Consider the following 23772-nt stretch of genomic DNA (forward strand, 5'->3'; position numbering starts at 1 on the left):
GTGGAACGGCCACAGACAGTGTGTTGGGGTGGGGGAGATGAGGGAGTGAGATGAAAAAAATAACATGAAAGATCTGAGAACAGTTTCAGTCCCTGGAGAGAAGAGCAAGGAAATGGGTACAGAAAACCCCAGAGCTGTGAGCTGGCGGGTGAGGGAAGCCAGGAGAGCTGCTGGAGGTGCTGGAGGAGCGTGGGAGGTGAGAGGAGAGAGGAGGAGTAAACATTTGGGTGAAGGCGTCTCTTTCCATCCCAGGATGATCTACATGCAGCAGCGCCAGATCCATGTTGGCTGGATCCCAGCTGCCCAGCGAACAGCCTCCTGCAGCTGCGCTTGCACTGGCCTCGCAGGCATGGGGGGGCTGGTTTGTAAAAGGATTTGTTTGCTCTGTTACGGAGGTTGTACACAGCTTGGGGACTGCGAATATTAACAGCAAAGCCTGGTGCAGGCAAGGATGGACTGGGGCTCACATCCTCTCCGAGAGCCAAAACCATGTCAGCTTTTCCCCCCGGGATTGCCAGGTTCCCAAGGAGAGGAGGGGGTGACACCCAGAGGGGTTTGTGGTTGCAGTGTGGAAAGCTGGGCGCGACACTTTAAGGCCCATATGAACAACTCAACTTTTCAGTTTGATTTGAGCCAAAACTTTTCTTTTTTCTTGCTGAAATAAGCAAAGCAGAGAAATGATTTGAGCTTTCTTCTTTTGCACGTGGCTGTAGGAAGAGGAACACGATGGCTTTTCTCTAGGCACCGCTCCAGAACAGAGCAGAGGTGGAGGCTCGCTCCTTGCCCAGCGGTGAAGATGCTGGTTTCCAATTGAGGTCGCACCGTTTCCCGAGGCAGGTGCGGCCCGTGCTCTCCCATCTCAGGAGCAGCAGGTGTTAGAGGCAAGGGGAGAAGGGTTCCTCATGCACTCCCTGTGTTGCTGCTTTGCCTTATTTTAAATTCTTTAAACAGCCACTAGACTCAGAGCACGTGAGTATTAGCCTCAGTTCTGGTGATCAGGATATTCATTAACAGGGACAGCTGAGGTTTGGTAACAGCTCCCAGGACCAGGCGATGGGAGTGGTCTCAAGCAACAGAGGAACGGAATCCCATCTGACAGTGACAACAAGGTCTACAGCATGTTTTACAGGTCCCCCAGAGGAAAAAAAAAAGGAGAGCTGAGTGGTAGATTTCTCAGAAACATTTACAATGGTCAGGAAATAAGGTAAAAATTGAGAACAAGTGAACTTGTAGTCATGGGACAACCCTCCCCCAGTCTGCTTGGTAGCTGGTGCATAGGGATGAACGCAAACACATGTGTGTGTTTAAATTTGGCTATTCCACCTATGTCTAGTGAACTAATTGATGAAAAAAGATAAAGTAATTTTATTATTTCATATTTGGTGGCTGAATCAATGTACTTTTTGTTGATATTTAATGATTTAGGATGGTTGTTAATATTGTTTCATTATTACTAAGTAGTTTGGAGTCTGGGCTCAGTCTGGGGTTTTATTAATGATTGTTAAATTTAAAGAAATAAAAGGCATTGCCATGTGGGAAGTGAGGAAAATGCAAACATGTGAGGCAGCATTATCAGTAGGTGCTATACCCCCTGCAGCAAGATCTCTGTCTCTGTCTGCTCATTTATTGTGTGTTTATTTGTCTTCTAATTTTCCTATGATGACGTCAATATAAAGGGAAAAATGATTGCTGAAACTGAGGGATTTTAGCCTTTGATACAGAAGGATTACAGCCTGCAAACATGATAAAGGCTTCCTAGTCTTATTTTGAAACCTTTCATTGACTTCAGCAGTAGCAGAATCTGGCTCCAAATGCATTCAGATTATGTGTGCTCCACAGGAAATATTCAATATTATGCGTAGCAAAGTTAAGAATCAGAATGTGCCTTTCTTTGAAAGGAAAATGGGATTTTCTTTGAAAACAACAACGAGACTCTAGCTGCAGTTTCACTGGTGGGATAAGCTGCAATACAGGCTCTAGGTCTTAGAGCTGCCAAATATTGTGACCCCAAAGCCAAGTCTTTCCTCTATTTCCTATTTCCAGATTTCCTCTATTTTTTCATATATATATGTGTGTGTATGTATGTATGTATATTTATTTAGTGTTTTACAGAGACTTATTTGAAAAGTGTACTAAATGAAGTCTAAGATCCAATGCTAGGGACGTTATCTTGAATGCCATATGGATTGTTTCTGTATCTTAATTTTTTTTCTCATTGGAGGTCATTCTGGCACAGTGTCCTGGGTCTCGCAGGCTGATGGTTCTCAGCTGCAGTGATACAAACCAAACAGCACCTCCTCCCTACCGCAGAAGACATTCCTGTCATGTCAGGTACCCCTGGAGGTCTTATCAATGTGTAATCTGGAGATCTCTGAACGTGAGAGTGGCTCTTTGGTCTCTGGCAGAGGCGGAGGGCTGCTGCAGGCGCGGAGCATGCGATGCTCTGCGTGCTGAGGAGGTGGCTGGCTGCACACACCAGTTCTGCCCTCACCTCTGGTTAGCCCGTTCCTGAGTCAAGTGCAATTCCCATAAACCGCCCGAGCAGCAGAGGTTGTGGCACCAGTGTATATGGGTGAATTAAAGTGGTTACGCTTGCTGAAACTCCCTAAGCTCCATGCTACTGATTTTTTCCCCATTTTCATTATCTTCACATTGGAAGGTGTGTGCATCTGGATTCATGACGGTTGTGCTGCAGAGTCAGGTGTGAAGACGTTAGGGTAAGGAATGGCACCTCTGCTGGGTGCCTGTCTGCCTTTGGAGTCATTCCCAGCTCACCCAGGACCATGCTGGATGGCTCTGTCTGGAATGGCATAGAACAGGACCAGCATAGGGGATTCACGCATCTCAGCTCTCTTTCCCCAGGTTTGTTCCCCAGCTGTCCCTCCATGCACACTTCTTGTGCTGCTCATGGCCAAAAGCTTCACATGACGAAACACATAGATCTGCAGCCGAGACCTTATTCTTCACAGTTACGAACTCCCAAGGGCCCAAAGCCCTGTGAAGTTTATAAAAATTCACTACCAAACCTGAACCCCCAGTTTTCTGAGTAGTCTCATGCCAATGAGATACAATGCTTCTCAAAAAAGTATGTGGCACATTTACTTTTTACTGATTCTACAGAAAGCCTGATGAAGGCAGGCAGACTTTCTTCTGGATATAAATAGCTGAAAAAGTCACCGGTCATTTAATAGAATTTACAAAGAAGCACACCCCAAATTCTGCCTTTTCTCTATGGCCATAAGACCTGTTCAGACACCTCTCTGCTTAATCAATACAGGCAGCATATATGTGGTAGTTAGTGGGTTTTAATGATTCATATCTGTCTGAACCCTGAAATCACTGTCTTATTCATACCTTATTCAGGGGTAGTTCCCACTGTATAGTGGTGCTTCTCTGGCCGCTGTGGCAGCTCCTGGCTTTGATGTCTTTGCCTTTTGCTTTATGCCAGCACCGTACTGTCAGTTGAAGTGGCTCCTGCTGTTGGTGCTTCTTCCATTTTCTTACGTTGAGGAATCAGTTTGACTTAAAAGCTTAGAGCTGTGACTCCCCAGAAAAACATGCTGCAACTCTTGCTTGTAGTTCCATGCCTACAAGCTACAGCAACCAGGAGCAGACAGACGGGCACAGAATGCGTTCTTGCTTTTCTTCTTTCTTACGTATAGGTGTAAGAAAACACTTTTCTACAGCCTGCCTTGGTCACCACTGAAATACAATGCTTCTGGTCCTGGGAGTGTATGGGTTTTATTCTGGAAATGGGTGGAACAGGGTATTTCTGCAGCTTTAAAGAATTATCTTCCTCCTCCCCTCACTGTTCAGTCTTCACGCCCCTTCTCCTCTCTTTCCTCAGAGCTTTTAGGAACTGTGAATGGAATAGCAGCTAATGGCTTTTGTTGTTGTTGTTTTTGCTGTCTTTGCACAATTTCAGTAGCCTGGATGGTAAGCAAATGTCTGCAAGCCATTGCATAGGCATTACTGGTTTGAAGTCTCATGGCCAAAGTCAAGAATGAGGGTAGGAAGTGGAAATCTATGTTCCAGCTTTGCTGGGTGTCCCCAGGTGGGTCAGACTGTACATCCTATTTCCATGTTTGAAATGGAAGGACAGATCTGTCCCACAAGCCTATTCTGAAGCTTTATTTACTTCAAACCTTCAGGCAACAATGTGTAGAGGCAAAGAATTTTTTTCTACTTGTTTGCTCTTTGCTGGATTTTAGGAGGAAAATTTCAAATTTGCCTAGTTCCTCCTTTTCCAAGCCTTGCTGACAGTAGGAAAGTTTTGTCCATAAACCTATACACACATAATTGTACTAACAAGAGCTATTACTGTGACAACAGACACAGCAGTGTGATAGCACAGGCGGTGGAAATCCCTTCCAACTTTACAAACCCTCATGGCAAAATGGTGCTGGGTTAGCTCCACTGCACCGCTGAGCCCTACCACTATGGTCTTGCTGGGTTAAAAAAAAAAAAAAAAATTAAAATAGTCACATCCTTTCCATAGCCGTGCTGGTGAAACTTCAAAGGGTAGAGCATGACTTAAGCAAGGACTATGATATTCCTTCTGTTGTTGTGGCTCTGGAGATTTTGGGTGTGAAGAGGTGCGGCCCCTGATTGACAGGGCATGGCTGGCACAGCCTCCAGCATAGGCACAGCTGTACCAGCCAAACCTGTGGATTTTGGTTGTGGGGTAAGGTGGGGCGAGGTGGGGCTGGAACAGATTCCACTGGTGAAATCTCAGTTTTAGCAATACCCTCCGCATCCCTGTTAGGAACACTTCTGCAGTGCAGCTATCTCAGCCACGCGCTTACAAGATGGAGGCGGCTTTGCTCAGGCAGCTGCAGCAGGAAGCTTTTTGGTAAACAAAATGTTTCGTCACAGTAACGTCTATTTTTTTTTCTTTCTAATTTTCCCAGTCTGTTACTGAAAGGTTGCTGTTACACGTCACAGCTGGGCAGGTAAGCATCTGTTAATGAGTAATTCTTGTGTCTGATATCGACATTGATCTGGTCCACATTTTGCAGTGTAATGTCATCCCCTGAGTGGTCTTGCTCGGAGCTCCTTGTTATTGCTGTATCATGCTTTTTATTAGCTCCTGAAGAGAAAGAGACGGGAAATGTCTGGATGGTAAATCATCTCTGATTACAAGCAACGTTGGATCAGCTCCTCTGGAAGTGCTCTTAAATGCTTGCTGAGTACACCAGTGATCATCTCTGAGGGCCAGGCACTTTGTAAACTCTTCACTCCCTGTGGTTTAGGGAGAGTATCTCGTTACGTGGCATTCCCATCTACCCACAAAGACATTAATGATTAACAATGATAACAGCTCTGCTTACTTAGAAAACTAAAATACCCTAAAGTCAAGTAAATCGAAGTCCCTCGTTGCTGATTCACCCTCCTGCCTCAGCCCAGCCCTGGAAGATTCCCTCTGCCAGGCAAAACCTTCATGAGAGGAGAGCAGAGATGAAAGTCTGTGCTCCTTTCACTCTTGTCTTGGCTCTGACTCTGAGCAGTGACTGTGCAGGGATGGTAAGTCTGAAACTTCTGTTTCGGAGTGGTGGATCACCTATGTGCTGACTGGCAGGACAATGTTGCCTTGGGGTTGGATGAGTGAAGCTGCAGACCAGATCGAAAGGAAGAGTGCTTCAAAGGAAAAACAAAAGGGTTTTGTGAGATGACAGCTCACAGCAGTGCTGACTAAGCGGGGGTCCTGTAGGATAGCTGGTCCCATATCTAGCTGTATTTAAAGAAATTGTTCACACTGCTAGGCAGGAAGAATGGGGGGGGGGGGGGGGGGGAGGGGAAGTACCACAAAAATTGAAATACTTTGAAAATGCCTCTCAGAAACGTGTTGACACAAGAAGGTACCTGATGTAGCATGGAAGAAGGGTGCTACCCCCACCAGACTGTACTGCCACCTGGTAACTAACTGAACATGCCAGTATAGGTGACCATCTCCTTTTCAAACCTCTCCCTGTTTTCATGCCACGGTCTTCAGAGTTTTAATCGTGTGCTTTGTGTCTTTTTTTGGGTATGTGTGCAAGACAACGCTGCTGAGCATGGTTTGATTTTGCTAGTCTGCTTAAACCCCACTACGGCCTGGCATCCACCACGGACTAGCAGTGCAACTAACAGCCTGGACCCTCAGTCGTGTGGCTTTATGTTTAGCCTTATTTCACTAGTTAGGTCAAGACTAGCTCAAATATACTTAAATGGTGCTATAATCCTAACTATCCCAGTGAAGTGCAGAAGTATTGCCTTAGATATTGCAGGTGGGTGCAGAGAGTAATATCCACAGTGCCTAGGAGAAGATCAGCCCTGGCTGAAGCTTGTTGCATTCTGCTCAGTGCTGGCAGTCAGTGTAGAGTGCAAAACCTGTTTCTGCCTCAGAACTGTTCAAGCCCTCCCTACATACCTTGGCAACAGCTTTGTCTTATCCCTTAGTTGTTATGCCCCCTATTCACTCCTACATTCATGATGTGCTGCTGCTTTGGCTGCTTTTGGGATATTTTTATTTTGCTATAGTTCAGCTGTCAGCACCTTTGGTGGCAGCAGCACTTTATGTTTATTACCGTTTTTTATTATTTCCTGTGGCTTAAAACCAGCTCAGCCTAGTGCTCTTTGCTTGCTGATTGAGGAACCCAAATAAAGCAGAGGTTGCTTTTTTAACTATTGCCCTGGGGGGATACAGCCAAATGACAGGAAAAGTGAAATGCTGGGATACTATCTGTAGCTGTGAACTGGCCCCATAATGCATATATGCTTCTGCTGAGAGAAACAGGAGGTACGTCCCTTGGCAATAGAAAGATACAATGGAGCAGAGCTTTGGCCTTTTTGGAGCTGCACTGGGTTTCCCTGGTTTAACAGAGAAGTTTCATGAGCCAGTGTTTAAATACACTCTTTCACCAGACTATGCCACAGCGAAAAATCACATGCAAATAATGAGATCCTTGCCGAAGCACTGGGAGAAACACAATTTCAGGCCACCCTGGAAAACACGTTTGTCTCTATAGGATGGTTCCCAGAGTGAATTTGTGTCTCCAATCCACATTCTTTTTTTCTCTTTGTAGCACTACAAATCTGTGGCAGGAAGAGGCTCAAAACATGAGTTCGCTCACCCACAAGGTACAAAGTCAAATCCAATAGGTTTCATGACAGTAAGAGTGATCTGCCTGTCTGTTTCCGTGCTGTGCAAGTCAGTAGAAAGCCTGTCTTTGTTTCAACATGAATAAGGATTATGGAACGGTTATGCCAGTATTAATTTATGCGTAGAAGGGAATTTGGGATTAACTTAGGAAACTCAAGTAATTCTGCTTCAGGTGCAGATTAATGGGAAGGTGCTGATGGAATTTTAGTTTGTTGGAGCTGGCGTGGCTTATATTCACTGTGTGGCTGTAGATGTGCAACTCCCTTTATTTTAATCAGAGCTGTGTCTGCCCTGTGACTTTAAAGCACATAGATTCTTTGTATATATAGGTTCAATATCTACCACAGCCCTTGATCTGTCTGTGAGAGAAGGGTTTGAACCCCATGCATTTTGCTGGGTTGCATTTTTTTGATGGCACCTAAACAGGCAGACGCTCTGGCTGTGCACAGGCATTGCAGACTTCCATTTTTAAAGCTTTCATTGTCCTGTGCTTTTGCTGTTAAGGATTACATGAATCAGATCATTAGTGGTGCCTTTATAGCTCAGAGCAGTCTTTAATGGCCTTTGGGATGCAATATGTCTTCTGAATGGGGATGTGTTTTCACAACTATCCTAACTTCTTATAATGGGAGGTATCAGACAGAGAAGGTAGATATCTGGACATTTGCATAATTAGTTCAGGCAATGAAAACCAGGCTGAAAAGGGGATAGCAGAGGGACTGGCAGCAGCTATTTCACATTGACAGATAACGGCACAGTTGGGGCAGTTAGACTGACTATAATTCCAAGTGATTAGGATGGGTTTGGACCACAGGCATGGGTTAGTTTTTCAATAACGCTAATAACTGGCCTCAGCAGCTCTTTAAGATAACAAGCCTGGGCTTGTGAGGGTTAACAGGTATCACAAGGGTGTGCAGGAGCCCCAGCCATCATGGAAGGGGTAAGGTCAGGGCAAGGAGCAGTTGTACATCATCACTGAGAAATGGAAATGTGCTGTGCTGCCAGCTTGGTTGTACACCCTGTTTCTCTCCCACGGCAGTGGTTGGATTCCCATTCACACTCCTGGCTCTCAAAACTGATTGCTTTTAGTTCAATGGTTAAATAAGCTCTGACAGTTTTTCATTGTCTTTTTTATCTTCAGTCTCTCTCACTCTCAAGACTCATCTTGAAGGATTTTTTTCTGCTAGACTCCCACCATCCCTCCTTAGACTCCCACCATCCTTCTTTAGACTGCCATCACTGATGTGGTGAACACAAAACTTGCCCTTTTTAGACACTGGTCCCACCAATTTCTCCCCACTTGTAAGAATCTGCTTATCCTGAAGGGAAGGTGGTATGAGCAAAATTATCCGTCTTCCCCCAACCTTTAAAACCTTCTTTCTCCTGACTGTTTCTATTTCAGTTTGTACTGTCTGGTTCCTTAATTATTTTAAACAGATGTTACAATGTGATATGCAGCCTGAAAAGATACTACTTCAGAAATCAATTTAATATGCTATTACAATACTACATAATTAGAAATTATAATTACAATTAATGACTATAATTGGTATTTGCTGTACTAGAAATTGCAATATATTTTGAGCTGAAATGGTCTGAAATCTTTATTCTACTGCAGAGCCCATTAATCTTTATTGATTCAGTGATTTCGTAGGATTTTCAGTCTTTTCTTATGCACTGGAAGTTGCAGAGACAGAGTCCAAAGTACAGCTGAAAAGCTTGAAGATATATATCTTAATCATTTCATATAATAATATATAATAAATATACCTGAGGGTTGCTTTTCAGCTGCATGATGAGTTTTTTATTCTTGTATTTCAGTGTTTACAGAGGATGGAATTTTATGCAAATTTCCTTTCCGGTACGGTGGAAGGTTTTATCACTCATGTTTATCAAATCTATTTTCCAGAAAGAAATGGTAAGTTAGCATCGCTTATAAATGAAGACAGCATTCAAATGAAAATGTCATATTTTTAGTGCTTTAATCTTGTTTTTAGAATAAGTAACTTGAGCTTGCTGTTGTGCCCAAGGAGAGCCACGCAGTCCTCCTGCTTGTGGTCATGGCCCTCAGGTCAAGGCTCGTGCTCGGAGTGGATGGAGCCCACTCATGGGGTCTCCAGGGCCATTGAGAGCTCGAGAACAGCAGAAAGGTTTCCTCCTTGGCCTTTATACTGGGATTGCAGCTTATATGAGTGGCAAGAAAGGGCAGGAGCAATGAAACGACCTGGAAGAAACCCTCTGCTGAGGGAGAAAGGAGAGATACAGACAGCTGTAAGAGATGACACTCGGTTGAGGAACTGATTTGTGTGGGGCATACTTCTACCGTGGAAAGTTGGGGGGGGGGGGGTGTTCACCCCTAATTTCTACCCAGATTGGCCCCAGGCCCCTTTTTGACAGCGCAGTACCAAGAGGTGAGGTATTGCTCCTGTTTGTTGGGCAACGATTTATTCTACTAGTGTGTTTAAGGCCAGGTCTTCTTATTTTGGGCAAAGGTTATTGTCTTACATCTGCAGAAGTCATTAAACATATTCATTATTCATTCTGGGGCAGGGGCAATCAGGCGAGAGCCCTACCGAAGCAAGCGCTGAATAAATAAGACTGACTTGGCAAATGAACCTATCTAACGGGCATGTTAGCAGAAATCAAAGTCACAAAGCAGGGTACCAGCAATATGAAAATACATGCATGGATGAGCTATGTGAAAAGCACGTACTTGTATGTTTTCAGGGTGGAGATAGTATTTTATAGTTTATTTTACTCACCCATGCAGGGCAGAACTCTCATTTTTCATACTGAACTGTCTAATATTTTCGTGATTGGTGTCACCTTTCTGATGGCACACCTGTTTTAAGTCTAAGTGCTAGTGCAATGTAAAACAACGCAACACATACCTTCCTACACACGTAGACGTAGAGCTTCAGGCTAGGAGACTGCTTCTGAATTTTCCCAACATCCATAGATGCAATCCAGATAAAAAAAAGCCTCCAAGAAACAAGAATTCAAGAATATCTTAAATGAAGGGAACAGGAATAAGTTTCCAGTTTGAAGCCTGTCTTTGATGAACTGTAGCCACAGAGTTTGACCTTTGCATCCACATGAAATGAAATGCTTAAGATGGATCTTGTTAATACATGACACTCTGTGTATTTGCTTTTAGTCAGTTAGGCCACAGAAATGAAAAAAAAAAGAAATTAAAACCCCATGAATAGATGGGATCCAAAGTTAGAGCATGCTTTAGAGCTGACCTTGGACAACTTGCTCTCATGCTTCTGATTTTTTAAAAGCCATTTACAAGCAGGGAGATGAGGAGGAGGACAGCTGGAGCTGTTTGGTTTTGACAGGCCATTTCACCCCATGGCCGACCTTCCGGCCAGTGTTTATTCTTCTATCATAAGCTAAAAGCAACCTGATGTGTGATTTCAGGCACAGGAGATGCTGGGAAAAGAGCCCTGAAGAGCAGTGGGGAAACCTGCTCTGTGCATTTTTGCGTGATTTGGCGCTAACCCGTGCTGAGCTGATGCTGAATAACTGATCCCAGGGGACCTGGCGGGCAGCAGGTGAGGGCAAGGCTTGTGTCCTTCCCGCTCCTGCCTGCCTGCTAGCTGCTAGTAAGGATGGAGATGATGGGAGGCTGGATGCAGCTGCCTCTTTGGGGGCACATGCAAGGAGACCAGACCAGGAGAGTGCTGGGTTAGGCACTCAATGAGTCTGTGTCCTTAGTCCTCAAGTCATACTTTAAGGCAGGACTACAAGTAGGACTTTACAGTGTAAGCCAAAACCTGCTGCAATTGGCTTTAATTTTACTATATGTTTTCTCTTACTACATATGACACAGATATTGTGTGCTAGCCCATCATATTAAGTTCAATAAAAAGATAGTCCTCCAGCAGAAAGCATTTAAGAGCAGTGTCTATCTTAATACAAAGCTGAATATCTCATTTACGAAAGCTGCTGTGTTGATTTAAAGGGCTAAAAGTGGAAGGCAATCAGACACGACCTTGTCCATTTGTAACATTAAATGTTTCAATGTAAGGCAGAGTCCTGACTGCAGAAACCTCCCCCTATTTTCTCTGAGGCAACAAACAAGTTGTATCTTTGTAAATATTTACCAAAAATACAGGAAAGAAGGCAAAATAATTGCAGTATTCAAATAACAAACTCCCTTTAACAGCATCCTGTATCGCATTTGCCATTAACTAGAATCTGTTTTCACAGATAAACATCTTTTTAGTGGCCTCTTACCAAGTACTAAAGATGTCGTGTAAATACGCTTCTTGTATTGAAGAGAAAAAATTAGCTGGAACTGTTGCTATAGTTCATTGTTACCTCTAGAAAGACAAACCAGTGTGGGGACAGACAAAATGGGGGTGCAGTGAACAACCGTGAAAGCAAACGGGGAGGGTGGTCTGAATCGCAGCCAAGCCGCAGCTGCAGGGATGCTGCTAGCGCCCTGCCCCTGTGTCCCGTGGTGGGATGGGTTCCCCCAAGATCCTGCTCAAGGGGAATGGCAGGAGGAGACTTTGGCTCAGATACTGCTGTGAATTGAAAGCTGTTGACTCATACCCTGGAGAATCCTTATCCTGTGCTTGAGTGCTAGTGTGGGTCCCTGTTGTGCCAGGTTGCAAGGGTGGTCTTAGGTCTGTATAGGACAGATATGATCTTAACAACTTCTGTGGGAACAGGAAGATTTGACACTTTGGCCACGGGCCGGGAACAGTGCAAAGGAGGGTGTTTTGACCAGCTGTATTACAAACTGGAGAGGTGAGACCGTTCCTGGAAAGGAGGACACGTAGGTTGAGCCAGGAAACATCAGGCGCTGGATTTTTATGGTGCTGCTGGTGGTTGCTCTGGTGTTGGGCAAAGTCTGAACTTCTCTCCTGGTCAGGACAACACCTAAAAACGTTTGAGGGAACTTCCAGGCCTTGAGCATGATGACAGCACCAGGTGTGATGGCAGAGCTCTTTCCTTACACCAATCTGCCTCTGGCTCAAGGCTTTGCTTGCAGTTCAGAATGTCCTCTTATTAAGGCTCCCAATGCTCTTGATGGGTAAAATAGCCCACTTTCTGTTTAGTCTGCTTACTGTTTAGGCTTCATCTGTGATACGCCACTTTGTCCTTCCATTCCCATGTCATTTATCATGCATGGGTTTAAAATGTTTTTTAAATCGATCCCTAGTAGTGGACTTTTCTAGTGTAATTAATTCAGTATCTGTGTCTTTAAATTTTCACTTTTTTCTTAGCAATTCTATGTGACATGCTGATGTAAATACATTTGTTATCTCACGAATTTAGAGAATGGGCTCACTTACAAGTAGCACAAAGAAATAATAAGCCCATTTGACTGGTCTGGCTGCCGGAGGTGACATCCCATGAGACTGAAATGTCATCACATTTTTTGTAAACCTCCCAGCATAAGAAAAGGTTTTAAAAAGAAAAGGAGGGAGACTAGTGAAGTAGTTTTGAGGGTGTGCTAAATTTCTCCCTGACACTGAGAGATTAGTGCTGGAAAATGTAGAAGGTTTATGTGAACTTGCAAGAAGCCTGGCACTGAGGAGGCAGCCTGGCATCGTGAGGGAGGATCAACCTCTTTGTAGTCACTGCAAGGTGATAGGGAAGGAGGGGACTGCCTGTGAAGAGCATTGGGTGGGAGGACCAGTGGTTTGTAGAAAGCTGGTGGAAGAAGCCTCTGTCAGGGTCTCTGATAATAAAAAACATTTAAGAGGGGAAAAATTGAGTTCTCCATTTACTTAGAACTTGGCTGCAGCTGGACAGATTCCAGAGAGTATTAATTTGCATACAAATGGGGTTTTTTTGCCCTAATGATCAAAATTTGCATTCTTTAGGTGTATACAGGGCCTTTTCCATTTGCCTCTTCCATGCTTCCCAGCATAATGTTGCTCAGCTAAATCAACAAACACGTCAGTCAGAAAGGTCAGAAAAGTTTGGATTCTCCTTCCCCGTCATGGCTGGCACAGGTGAAGTGCTCAGTCAGAGATGCTTTTACCAACAATGACACAAGCAGTGCTGAGAACCACTTGTAACATACTCCTCACCTTGATCCTCACATGTAATAGTCCATCCTTTAAAAAAGCACAATGCCCTTCCCACCAAAGGGACACGGAGAAATTTCCATCGACTCCCAGCAGTCACACAGGCCTTAATGCCTTTGAGAAAGCAGACTCTTTACATACGTGTCAAGTGAATCTGCTCTAGACTACCAAGTACCTTTCTTGTTGTGCACCTGATGTAATTGAGTCACCAGACTTAATATATGTGGCCTGTTCAGATGCTCCATAAGAATTAGTGCATTTTAAATAGCACATATTATCTAATTAAGAAGCAAAGTAGGGCAGTTAAAATGGTAGACACACTCTACCATGCTTGATCTACCTTGTGATGTCTTAGGGGGAAAAACTTTTGATAACAAAACTCTTCAAGGTATGGTAAAAACACATAAAAATAGATTATCAGGCACATTAAGCAAACACCCATTTCTTCCAATGCCATGTCACTGATTATTATGCTCCATTAGAACTGGTTAGGGAGAATGTTTTAGTGGACAATGCATTGGGACAGGACGTGGACCTCCAAGGTTTAGCCTTGGTTCAGTCACACACTCTTTGTGTGGCCTTGGGGAAGCCTACAAGCCCACTTCTGCAAATGGAGAATAGCAGCTTGATGCTCCTTGGAGTGCTGTGAGCCTGGGAGATAATGGATCGATGAGAGCAGGAAAAACGTGTGGATAAACGGCTGTCAGACTTTGTCTCGATAGGATTCGCACGGGCAGAGTGGCGTGCAGGATTCAGCCTCCTGCCCTGCAAAAAGAAGAGGTTTTTTCTGTGTGTTTGGACACCACCACCCTGTCAGTTATTTCCTCATTTCATCTGTCAAGTTAAAAAATAGGAATGATTTAAAGGAACTAAGTGCTAAATACATTTGCTTGAAAGCCATTGGAAAGTCCCCCTGTGGACAGTCTCCCGCCTCCACAGATTATTAAAGTAACTGATAGGCATGAAAAATAGGTTGGATCCTGTTTTGCTGGTTTTGTGATGAATAAAGGAGGCATAATTTATTTGCCTTTGTTTTGGTTTTTGTTTCTGTCTTTCATTTTCTAATCTTAGAAACAGAAAGAAGGTTGGGTTTGTTCTGGAGGATTTGTTGGAGATCTCAGATCCTGCTTTCACATCTCCTTCTTAATCTGTACTTAATCTGAGACAAGTAAGGCAGAGCATCTTTACCAAAAAAAAAAAAAAGCTTATTTTTCCTCTGGTGTTAAGGGAGTTTGAATGAAACAGATGCTAAGTATAAAAAACCCAATGAACTTCCAGGCTGCCAAAGCATTAAGGCCATATAGCTTTAGTGCCAACATCCAGGTTGTTTAAAACTGCAATAAACTGCACCTTTAATTTTTTTCAGGTGTTCAACAACACACAACTATGACCGGGACAGGAGATGGGGACACTGCACTTCGTTGCCCAAAGACCACTCAGGTAAGGCGAGCCGTTGCGGAGTTGTCCCAGATACCTGGCTCCTACTTTGCCACCTGCAGTAAGGAGGGACGGTGCCTTCAGTGGTACTTTAATCTTCAGTGGTACTTTAATCTGCCGTACGTGGAGCAAGCCTTCATGTTAACTGTTTCCGGGATTGCTTGGTGACTCTGCGTAACCATAGCGTTAGGTTGTGAATATCGCACAGCCTTTAATTCACTCTTTGTTGACTCACTTGGAGTCACAGAGAGAAATTATGGTAACGCCAAGCACAGAAATCTGAACTCCTGCTGGAGCTGAGCACAGACGTGATTGTCTTCTCCTCCCTCACGACTTGGAGGTGCCTTTTAGTTTTCCCTTCATTTAATCAGCTACATTTTCTGTCCGTTTGACTAGTTAATTTTTTAGAAGGTGTAGAAACATTTCACACCCTGTATAACACACAGCCATTACTTCCAGCTGTCCTTCCTGACCTTCAATACTGGACTTCCTTGGGCTTTGGGCTGTGTCAGAGAAGGCAAGAGGACAGACACATTGATTGCAGGAGTACTGATGCACAATGAAAGGGTTACTTTAGTTGAGCAGTGCTATGGCATCGTGGTGCAGTCACTACACTTTGATGCTACAGTTACCTCATTGCAAAGGTCTGTCTAAAATGGGAAGCCAAGGTCTGTGGCACAGTCTCCTCATTTAAGACACTTTAACTGACACACTGGGTGAACGCACCATGTCCCGAGCAGTTCAGTGGGTAGCTTGCATTCCTGTCCTCAGCAGTACCTAGATGACTGGTCCTTGCTTGTCTCTGGATAAACGTGTTTCATGAGCTGGATGCTGGGGAATCTCATTTTAAAAGGAATACATATAGCTAATTCTCGATTTATACAGCAACAGACCAGCACTGAAAAATCAGGTGTTGCACTGATCAGAATTGATGCCCCTGAGGTTTTTCTTAGATGTGTCTAAATGCTGATCATGTTCCTCTTTTCTCCATCTCACTACTCTCAAATGTGACCTGTCTTGTTTAGTCTGCAGGACACGACCAAATGCCCTTAGATATTCATTTCCCGCTTTCAAACGAAGAGTATTTTCCACCATCCCCTTGCAGGGACTTCTCCGCTGTGTCAGGAGTCTTATTGCCAAGCTGATTGCAATCTACCTGAGTGCTTGAAAAGTCAATGTATGCTGAATCATGCTGACAGTCTAAAATTAAGCAGTGCACAGCATCATCATTTTAAACTTAACAACTTTAAATTATTTTCCAGCCTGGCCTTAAAACAGATTAACAGTAGATCAGAGACAAATGACCTAACCCCAAAACAAACAGCAATATAGGTGCCTTTGTAATGCAAGTATGTCAGACATGAACATAGACTTTATAGACTGTTCACGCTTACAAGAGTCAGGTTATGAGGGCTGCACGTACTCATGAGTGCCCTCGCAGTGCATGAAATGTTGGAAGCTGTAACTGGTGACTGCTTCAATCCCTCAGTGAAACACCGTCACAGTGGTGGCTGGCTGACTCGAGGCTTTTCCAGTAGCTGAAGAAGGAGATCTCCAAACCTAGTGTTGCCTTTCTGGGGGTGCCTTGTCCCACCTCTGTCCCTCAAGCTGCCCATTGCCCTGCCAGCTCCACTGCAGCTATCTCCGCAGCGAGCTGGCTGCCTGCAAGCCTTTTCGAGCTTGCTGGCTCATTTTTCCCTGTTACCCACCCCTGCGCTGGCTAGGGTGGTTTGCAACAAGAAAGCCATCCTGTCTGCCTGCCCCTCACTGAAGGGTATCTCTGTCAATATACCTTAATGCCAGTGGGGGCTTGCCTTGGCTACTGTCGTTTTTTTGCTTTGTTTTTTGGTTTTTTGGTGGGTTTTTTTCCCCCCCCAGGAAAAAAAAAAAAAGATGTTATATATGTGAGAGAGGAAAGGAAAGAGAAAAAAGGATGTGGTAGCTGGGTCACTGCTAGTTGTTGCAAAGAAAAGACTTTATTTCTGGAAGCATTAAGAATTTTGTAAAATTAAACACAAGCTCCTTAGTTGTTAATCTATTTATAAACATAAGTCTACGTGGTTTTTTTTTAAGCAGCAAGCACTGTATTTGGACATGGAAAATGTTTAACAGCTCACCAGCCACAGCTTAAAGAGGAAAGGTTTATAAGGAGGTTGAAAGGAAGAAGCGGCAAAACAGCTGAAGGGAATTTCAAGCAAATGGGAGGACAGTTCCCCTAGGAAAAAAGAAGTCAAACTGAGTAATGCTGATCCTTCAAATGTGGAAAATATATGATTTTGTTGGGTAAAAAATCCACTAAAATATTAAATCTTGAGGGGAATCTCAACCGCTTTACTGACATTTGAAAAACAAGAAAAAAAAAAGAAATTTCAGGGAGAAAAAATATCCTTTGGCCATGAGAGATTGGTAAGGGGAGTGTGAATTGGGATTTGGAAGGAGCAGCTTGAAAGCAAGGACTGAAGCACAAACTGCCCCCAGGCCCGGAATACCCTGTGTACAGGGGGACTCAACTTGAAACCATTGCAGCTACTTGCGAATCGATGTTACGTGACTCTTAGAGGCGCTGATCCAGAAGAATACAGCTGCCATATTCAAGAGAAAGTTCAACCAAAAAGCCTTTAGCCTCAGGATGAAGTGAAGCTCAGGTTTGAGGGTGCTGCTGGAGGGAGGTGTTAGTGCTGCACTGTGCAGAGCCAGAGCCTGCTCCTTTGGCACCTGAAGCCCTTGTTGAAACTCCCTTAAAATCAGTGGGCGCTTTATCATCGCCTTCAGCGGGTATTTGTTCAGGTTTCCAGATGATCCTCCACTCTTGCCCGGGAGATTTCTGTGGAGACCATGCGTATTAGCTGCCCAGTGTGAGTCCCTTCACACACATGGGCCAAGTGGTCTTGCACGTGTGGCTCGTATTTATGTGCATATATGCATGAATGTGCAATGCCCCTATGTGTGGGACTTCCAGATCTTGGGCAGTCCATTAGGACCACTGCCAGGACTACTGCTCTGAATGTCTGGAAATCTCAGACAAATGGTCAAAACCTCAGGGAGGCCCAGACTTGGGAGAAAAGTGCCAGATGGGGAGGTTTTTTTAAGAGACATTTGGACTGATATGGAAAGGAGAAGTAGAGCAGTGTGGGCTGCACAGGCAGGAGGAAGAGGCATGTCCCAAGAAGGGCTCTGGGGAAGGGCAGTCCCAGTTCTGGGAAAGGTGAGTAACAGATATAGAAAGTTCTTCTGGGAAGATATGGGTAGAAAGGCAAGACAAGGCTACTGCTGGTTTAGCAGAACCTCAGAGAGGTGAAGCTGCAGTTCAAGGTGGCTGCTAGCAAGCACAGAGGGTTTTACCTGTGAGGGCTGGGAGGTACTGTGGGTGGGTTTGGACACTGGCTGAACAGGCAGGGATTTGGCACTCCCCAGTTAATGGTGGGCAGGATGCCCTGCAGGGAGCTGTGACGTGTCCATATGCTTATGAGTAGAAATTGTTCCTGGACTCCAGGAAAGGTGGGGAGGGACACAGAACATCCCAGGGAGGTCAGCTGGAGTGGTGGGTGGGGTGTAGTGAGGGACTCCAACTGGGAAAGAAATGGAGGACTGGAAGTGCTGTTTGCAGATTTAACAAGGGTACAAAAAATGCATGGAGCACTGCTGTACCAGAAGATGGCTTGGAGATCAAATAATGGTTTGGATGTGATGGGAATAGGAAATATAGGATTTTCCTTTGAGTAAAACATTGCACCACTAAAAGTTTCATAACTATCAAACAGCAGGAACAGTAGGAATGTCACTGCCTTTACTTGCCTTCCCTTGATGTTATCCTGGAGTGAAACTACCAGTGAATACACCCAGACCTGCTATCTGATATTAATGACACCTCTGTATTCTGAAGTAAATATTTTGATCCATGCAGAGGAACCTCACATTTACGCTGCTGTAGCAAACTTCAGGATGTACCTTTCATGCTTCACTTCAGCCCTGTATGTGTGTGCCTGTGTTTCTATATGTTGCATCCCATGCTTAGGACCACACTCTACCTGAAGGACTACCCAGACTGAGCAACTCTAGAGTTGCCCTTGCAGAATTGGACTACCTTTAAAAAACAGGAGATTCAGATGCCTTGAAGCTGCTGGGCCAGCTCTGTAGCAGGTGTAAAGCATGATGTTGGTTAACTTCAGGGGAGATAGATCCCTTGATGCTGCCTGAAGTCACGATTGTTGCCTGGCCAGCAAGACTTGTACAACTTTTGTACTGCAGCCTGACAAGGAAACCTTCTCCTGCAGGAGTCAGAGGGTTGTCCTGGGACATCCTCTCCCCCTCCCACCATATTTCCCCATGATTTAGAGGACTGCCTAGAAAGAGATATGCTAGACCGGTCCTTGCGTGGCCTGGTTTGCTTGGACGTGTCCTTCTTTTGCCTCATACTTTTCCCTTTGTTCTAGCTATCCATTAGTTTTAGACATAATCCAAAAAATCCATAGCAAATTCTTCTGTCGAGGGTTGTCCTTCGTCTGACTTGAAAGGGAGGCGCATCATCCCGGCGCTTGGTTTTGAAATGCGAAGCGTGCGGGGCACCGCTCCGGGCGGAGGCAGCGCCAGCCTTCCCTGCCCAGTGTAAAGGCACAGCGCCATCTGCCGGGCACTGCTCCCGTCGTCTTCCTCACCGCTGTGGCAGCTCCGGCAACTTCATGAGTGCCTGGACCTACCACCTCTGGACGAGTTCCTCTGAGGGACAAGGTTCAACTCGGTGATTTACTCTCCGGTTTTTAAAAGCTGGATAAATAGAGCTGCTATACAGCTGGAAACAAAACCAAGGTAAATTGGTTGGGTAAACTTTGGTTTAGGTTAAATAGATGGTATTAAAACCACCACGGATTGAACCAAAACGGTTTATGTAAAGAAGCCGATGCCTGACAGAGCAAAGCATGGTTTCTCTGGCACCTATTAACATCAGCTTCTTGCGTGGCCTGTCTAGATCACTGTGCAAACAACCCCTGCCAAAACGGAGGGACCTGCTCTCTCAGCCATAGCCACAGGATGTACCACTGTACCTGTCCCGAGGAATTCACAGGCAAGGACTGTCAGATGAGTAAGTATCTTCTCCCATGAGTGTCACAACATGACATATCAGCAGTAAGTAGAGCTCATTAGTGTTCGCTTAATGAAAAGGTAGTGCTGTTGTGATGGGAGAGACCACTGCGGCGTGAATGTTTGTGTAGGTGGATTTCAAAACGGTTATGACAGACAATCCATTACTGACAGGACAGCTGAAAATAGCTTGATTATACAATCATAAATCCAAGCGTTCTCTGAGCCAGTGAGGTATTAAGCTACGAGAAACACAAAGAGCCTCTTACCCTCCCTTTGCTGTTTTTAAGATTTAAATATTCCTTACATATTTGAAAATTACTAATAATACCATCTAGTAGGTAAGGCAGAGAGACATGAAAAAGCAACAAAATTTCAAGTGATGCCTTATCCCTTATCTATACGTGCACATGGGTCTGTTACAACTTTTCCTCTGATACCAGATTTGCACCTGGGCAGCTACTCCACCTTCAGGGTAGTCCCTGTCAAAGGAGGAGAGTCAGGCCAAAAGGCTTTGTTGGGTTATTTTTCCAGTTTTATGGTGGTGTCACTCCCAATTTACTGCATGTCGAGCAAGGAATTAGGCTTTTACACTGAGGGTTTTCAAATGTGCTCGCTGTTGTTTAATGAAGGCTTTGCACAGAATCATAGAATTGTTTAGGTTGGAAAAGACTCTTAAGATCATCGAGTTCAACCATTAACCAACACTACCAAGTCCACCACTAAACCATGTTCCCTGTGGCTCTAGGCTTCTCTCCCAACAACAGGCAAAGAAGCCTTTTTCAATCCGAATGCTCCACTCTCTCTAGCATAACCCGTCATCTATGGATGATGCAGTAAAGTGGGACAGATACCACTGATTCAGTTTTTTGTGTTTACTGAATGAACTTGTGGAAGGGCTTTGAGTAATTGTGGTGCTGTCACACTCATAGGGTTTTGGAGAAAGCCACATCTGCCTCGAGGTCATTGGAGCTGCTGCTATGGTGGTTTAGTGCCTCCACACTATGGAGGCTGGCTTGCTTGAGAAGCACTGTCAACAAACACGTGTCTGCTCAACGGGAAAAAAAGGGATGAGCAGGGAATGATGGAGGTTGTGGTGCCATTCCTTGCAAAAAAGTAACCTCAGAAAGCTTGTGTTGTTTTTTAAACTGTGTTTCAGAGAAATGTTTTGACAACAGTCTCTACGAGTTCTTTGATGTGGGTATGAGCTGGTCAAGAGTCCAACAAGGAGCTGTGGAGCAGTGCATGTGTGTGGATGGCCAGATCGAGTGCCGGAGTGTTGAACACAAAGGTAAGGCACTCTTTTGTATTACAGCTATTGGCCTGCATGGAGTGGGGTTAAAGGACAGTGAGAATATCAAAGCCATTTTTGGCCCAGCATACCCGTTCCTGGCCAGGGTGATGCTTATGTTGTGAAGCCTCCTCCTTGCTTTGGGGCTGCCAGGTGCCCAAAGCAGTTGGCCAGCTCGCTGCAGGGCATGCGCTTTGGTTTGTCGCTTCTCTGATGAAGCCATCACAGCACTTCCCTTTTGGAAGGAGAGGTGGTGGGAAACAAACCATATGCCTCACCTATATTTGCTCTGTTATGGCTATTCTGTTACTCTGGCTGGCTGACTTTTACCTTGCCCAGATTCCCAAGTAACTTACAGTACTGAGTAAGCTTCATAAAACCCCTTTGAAATAGGTAGGTGCTTTTATTCCCACCTTATAGAAATGGAAACTAAAGCTTGGAGAGCTGGTGGCTTTCTAGGACATTGGAGTCCATGGGAGAGCTGTGAAACTTGATAAGACTTAGTACTTCCCAGTCACAGATTCTAAAATATTTAACTGAGCTTCCTGCTAGATACATTATTATAAATTTTAATGCAGCTCAGTGGCAAACTTGGAATTGGCAGACCCCTCTACACAGAAAGAAGTGCTAATGCCATTGCCATCACCACTAGTAATAAAAATCACCGCCCCCATTTTACCTATTCTTAATTGATAATATCTTTCAATAGCTAGGCTCACATTATCCAATACAAGTGAAAACAATGAGACAGACCTCAGTTGGCAGAAATTAGCAGAGTTTCCTTTAATTTCTATGAAGTGTAGGGCTGAGATGAGCGAAAAAGTAAGAACTTCCCCAAAATGCTTGTGCCTGGGAAGGTGTACTAAAGGAAGTTCAAACGGACTGATTCTCTTGAATAGTGTGTACCTTTGGTTTGATCTTTGGTTTCTGCTTGTAGGTTGTGTTTATGACCCTTGCATGAATGGTGGAGAATGTAAAATGGTTACCTTCAGTGGGAAAACAGTCTGTGATTGCAAAGGAAATTATGCAGGAAAGTACTGCAATATTGGTAAGTTTAACAGCCTACCAGCAGGCAGGGAATTTGGAGTTTTCACCTGGACGTGAAGCTGGTGTTTCTTTGCCTCTGTTGTATTCTGCCTTTGCAGACATTTCTTGTAATAACTGAAGAGTCACACGGAACAAGTGTTTAATGTATTCCTCCAGTGTAGAACACAACACACTCTTCACCACCAAGACCCTGATTCTAAAAATATTTGTTCATGTCCTTTAGTCCATGGAAAATTAAACACAGAAATTTTAATCTGATTACTCATGCCCGTAAAATAAGCGCATGCCTCCATCTCGTAGGATCAGTCAGAGATCTGTACTCTAGTGCAAACTCTTCCCCACAGATCCATGCGTCTCCTCATAAAGTAGGGATTTATACTCTGACAAAATCTAGCAGCTGACTGTATTTGGCAGCACTAGATTACTGTGGGAAGCAAAGCGAAAATGCACACCCTTTGTTTGGGTTACCTTGTACTTTAAATTAATAACATGTTTAGCCCAGTACCACTTACTTAAAAATCCTTACTTGCACTGGTGGGTGAGGGCAGAGAAAGCTGGTTTTTGGTGCCTACGTGTTAATTTTGTCTTGCTTCTTATTAGATGCTAGATAGTTTCTGATATAATTTTCCTCCGCAAGATTTAACATTTCTCACTGCAGGGATTAAATCTGCTTGTAAAGTTTACCTGCATGTTAAATTCTCACGTTATATCAATCAGTGGTTACTTTTCAAATTCAGCAGGTTCCAAGCATGAATTATAAAGACCTTCAGTCATAGCGGCCTGTGAACCCATCAACTCACTGGCTGTGGCTTTCTGAGTACATAAATCCCAGGGCTCATCAAAATTGAAGACAAAACTCCTGGTAGCTCTGGTGGGCACCTAGTTGGTTCAGCTGGGTGGTGGGGTAAAAATACATAGTAATGAACACTGGAATTGGTATCTGATATTCTTTTTTGTTCTGATGATTAACAAATGGTGTAGGCATTGAAAAAAAATTATCCATTTGGGAGACCAGCAGTACAGCTGAAATAGCGAATAGCAGGAGTGAATTGGCAAACTGAGTGGCATATGAACTGGTCCTGAGGTTTCACACTATGAATTGTGTGGAATGGGCTTGTGACTCTTCTAAGTCCTTCATAAGGAGTGATATTGTAGCTCTGGGTTTTTTGTCCTTTAGTTGCCCTAGGGAGATCTGCCCCAGGCTTTGTGAATGCTGGGGCATGGATCTGGGTGAGGGGCTGTGTGTGCGTGGCACATGTGTGTGCATGGCACACGTGTGTGCATGCTACCTGGTGTCCCGGGGAGGACTGTGCACTGCTCATCTTCACATGAAACTGCTTTTCAAAATGCTGTTTTGTTATGATCTTCCCCTGCCCAAAGCAGTAACGCTGTGCATAAACATCCACCCAGCACGGCCTGGATTATAAATAGTTTACAGTGTTATTGCTGTAATACTGGTTTCTGTCTCACCAGCTTAGAACAAGAAATAAGCAGGTGCTCTTTGATTACTTGAAAATAATACAGCAAACATTTGGTTTGCTAAACAAATGGCTTTAGATGCTTACAATCCATCTGCGTTCAGCTGCCTAACACCCCCACACAAAAGAGGAACTGAAGCATTTTGTTTGTGTGTCAGGGCCTTGCAAAGAAGTTTAAAAAAGAAAAAACCTCTTTGCCAGGGTTTAGTCATTCTAAATTAATGCAAATAAATTAGTGCTGGGGTCTAT

General features: G+C 44.3%; 1 protein-coding gene across 2 annotated transcripts in view; it reads left to right on the top strand.

Annotated features, from left to right (window-relative positions):
- The first annotated feature begins 5352 nt into the window (after positions 1 to 5352).
- Positions 5353 to 23772, top strand: part of HGFAC (HGF activator) — a 42409-nt gene continuing 23989 nt past the window's right edge. For both annotated transcript variants that reach the window (XM_027790825.2, XM_005229856.3), the window contains exons 1-7: positions 5353 to 5523; positions 7065 to 7119; positions 8963 to 9059; positions 14558 to 14631; positions 19595 to 19708; positions 20867 to 20998; positions 21936 to 22046. In XM_027790825.2, the coding sequence (XP_027646626.1) occupies positions 5458 to 5523; positions 7065 to 7119; positions 8963 to 9059; positions 14558 to 14631; positions 19595 to 19708; positions 20867 to 20998; positions 21936 to 22046 (649 nt within the window). In that variant the 5' untranslated portion in view covers positions 5353 to 5457. The remainder of the gene's footprint in view (positions 5524 to 7064; positions 7120 to 8962; positions 9060 to 14557; positions 14632 to 19594; positions 19709 to 20866; positions 20999 to 21935; positions 22047 to 23772) is intronic.

Source organism: Falco peregrinus, chromosome 2, assembly GCF_023634155.1.
Source record: "Falco peregrinus isolate bFalPer1 chromosome 2, bFalPer1.pri, whole genome shotgun sequence".
Taxonomy (NCBI): domain Eukaryota; kingdom Metazoa; phylum Chordata; class Aves; order Falconiformes; family Falconidae; genus Falco; species Falco peregrinus.